At 46.0% G+C, this 2,450-nt stretch overlaps 1 protein-coding gene across 1 annotated transcript in view; it reads right to left on the bottom strand.

Annotated features, from left to right (window-relative positions):
* Positions 1 to 2,450, bottom strand: part of LEMD3 (LEM domain containing 3) — a 56,460-nt gene that overhangs the window by 49,560 nt on the left and 4,450 nt on the right. Inside the window, exon 2 of the mRNA XM_026865188.1 lies at positions 1,481 to 2,447. Within this exon, the coding sequence (XP_026720989.1) occupies positions 1,481 to 2,447 (967 nt within the window). The remainder of the gene's footprint in view (positions 1 to 1,480; positions 2,448 to 2,450) is intronic.

Raw genomic sequence — 2,450 nt, forward strand, 5'->3', positions numbered from 1 at the left:
ACACTGCTTAGGGAGCAGTAGGTGGAGGAGTGAATTCTCCTCTCATCCACACCATGACTTCATCTGGAGTGCAGACAGTTGTGCTGCAGATGTCTATGGAAAAGGAAAATAGCATTTGCAAAGCTAAAGAATTGGGGGCCATAGCAACAGAATAGGGGCTCCTCTAACTTAACCACTTTACATAATCTATGGACACAGGTTTCTGCTGGCTAAAATTAGTCCTTGTGAAAACTTCCTGGGAAAAAAATAAACACAGCAGGGGAAAAAAAAATTACTTCATATAATAGTGTGCTGAATAAAAAAATTCTGCCCTGCAAAGAACCTGTGAGAAAGAATGACCCACTTATATATGTGGCCAAATATACTAGTGGAGGATTTTCCTCCAGTTGTGATCTTAAAAAAAAGCCCACGCTGCTATTCCTGCTCTGTAACATCTCGCAGATCCCTGTCTAACAGTGGGATCACTCCTTACAAGGCACTGTATATATACACACATGTCCACACATGAGTATATAAATCCTCTACACTCTATACAAAGAAAGACAGACACGTGTGTACACCCCACACACCTTCTAATGCTATCACGTCCCAAAACGAGCTTTTTGCATATTTTTTCATTGCTCCTGATGAGAAATTAAGACAGCAATGGCATAATCTTTCTTTCTGATGTTAGAATCTCCACTGTCCATTTCAGAGCAGCCAAGAACTGAATTAGCATGAATCATCACCCTTAGGTGGTACGTTTCCATTTTCGTATGCTTTGTGAATAGAAAATGGTAGTTTCTAAATCCATTCCCAGAAGTTACTTTCACATATTAAAGAAAGTCCCAAGTAATTCAGGATTAAAGAAAGAATACTCTAAAATTCAAACTAAACCACAAGTGTTTCATGTATAAACTTACTCTCCACTAAATTTAGGAGTTATTAGAAAACAATACAATAGGTCCAGCAATCACTGCACGAAGTTTGTTGTACTGTGTAACATCATCTCAACCTAGCATCATTTACAAGCCTCAGTACATAAAAATGAAATCAACCTGCTTTATTACCAAACAACTACAGTCAAATCTTAGCCCTTCAGGAATCCCAGGTATCTAAATGTGCATTGTTACTTCTGTGGGATTAGCGTAAAGCCTTACCTCGTCAAATCTTTATTAACCATATATCTGCTATATTTAACAAAACACATAAAATTGCTTTGCGAAGAAAACTTGCTAGAAAACGAGGTATCAACAGATTACAGCAGGGAATGACAGGATTTGAGTTTGTCCTCAAATGTCTTGCAGGCAGGCTTATTACATCAGCTTGCAACGTATATAAGGAAAGACAATTTCTCTGTGCTCCATCCTATACAGAAAGATTACACCAAGGTGGAACCCAGAACTGCTCAGTAAGGGATGTGTGGGAACGCAAAAGTGAATTAACAGTTGTACATCCAGCTGCAGAAAGAAACTGCTCTTACCCTTCACCTAATACTTACTGTTGGCTCCCACATCCTCAGCTACTCCAGAACCTCTCATTCTCAGGTATGTGAATCCCAGTATCAGAAAGAACAAGCATGCAGCAGTTAAGAGGAACATGGACAGGTAATGTGCACTGAAGCCTCCAGTGGTGGATACCTCCTCTCTTTTGAACTGTTGGAGAAGCTCCTCCTCGGGCTCTGAAAGATTCTTCTTGTAGGTGTTTTTCAGGTAGGTATGATTTGAACCCGTATGATTGGAGTGGTTGAGTCTAAGGGAGGAGGTGGTTCCACCCGGGGAAAGGCTATTACTAGCTGAATAGATCCTGGATTCAACATTATAGCTACCAGCAGCACCGCTGAGAACATGATTACTGGTCGCTTTCCTAATGGTGCCTGGAGGGTCAGTGATTTTACTGCTGTCCACGTCCGTGAGCGGTGGTGGCAGCAACAATACTGTAGGGGATTTCTTAGACAGGCCAATGCGGTATCTGGGGCTGGGAGGACTGGAGTCCAGATTTTCGCATCCTCCTCCTCCCCCCGCCGCCGCCTCCTCCTGATTTCTGCCCGTGTCTAGACTCCCAGCAGCAGCCGCCTCCGCCGCCGCCGCCGCCCTGTCATTCGTTACGACTACACCAGCACCACAGCCTCCGCCAGCCCTTTCTTGGCCCGTCTCCATCACGCCAGCGCCGGCTGCAGCGCATTTGCTTGTTATGAATGGAGCAGGAGACTTGCTGAGGCTCCGTCTGGGCCGGCGAACTGCAGACTCCTCCTTCGGTACCTGCTGCTTGGCCCTCGCCCCCGCCACCTCCTCCTCCTCCGAGTCCGAGTACTTGTCCCTGCTGCCGCCGTAGGAGAGAAGCCGATTACCGTTCACGGTCCGGTTCTTCCACCGCTGCTGCTCGCTTTCCTCCTCCTCCTCGTCGTCCTCCTCTTCGTCGTCCTCCTCTCCTCCTTCCTCGTCGCCGTCCCCGGGCTCCCTCACACCCTG

The sequence above is a fragment of the Athene cunicularia genome (assembly GCF_003259725.1).
Source record: "Athene cunicularia isolate RWA chromosome 1 unlocalized genomic scaffold, athCun1 chr1_part2, whole genome shotgun sequence".
NCBI lineage: Eukaryota > Metazoa > Chordata > Aves > Strigiformes > Strigidae > Athene > Athene cunicularia.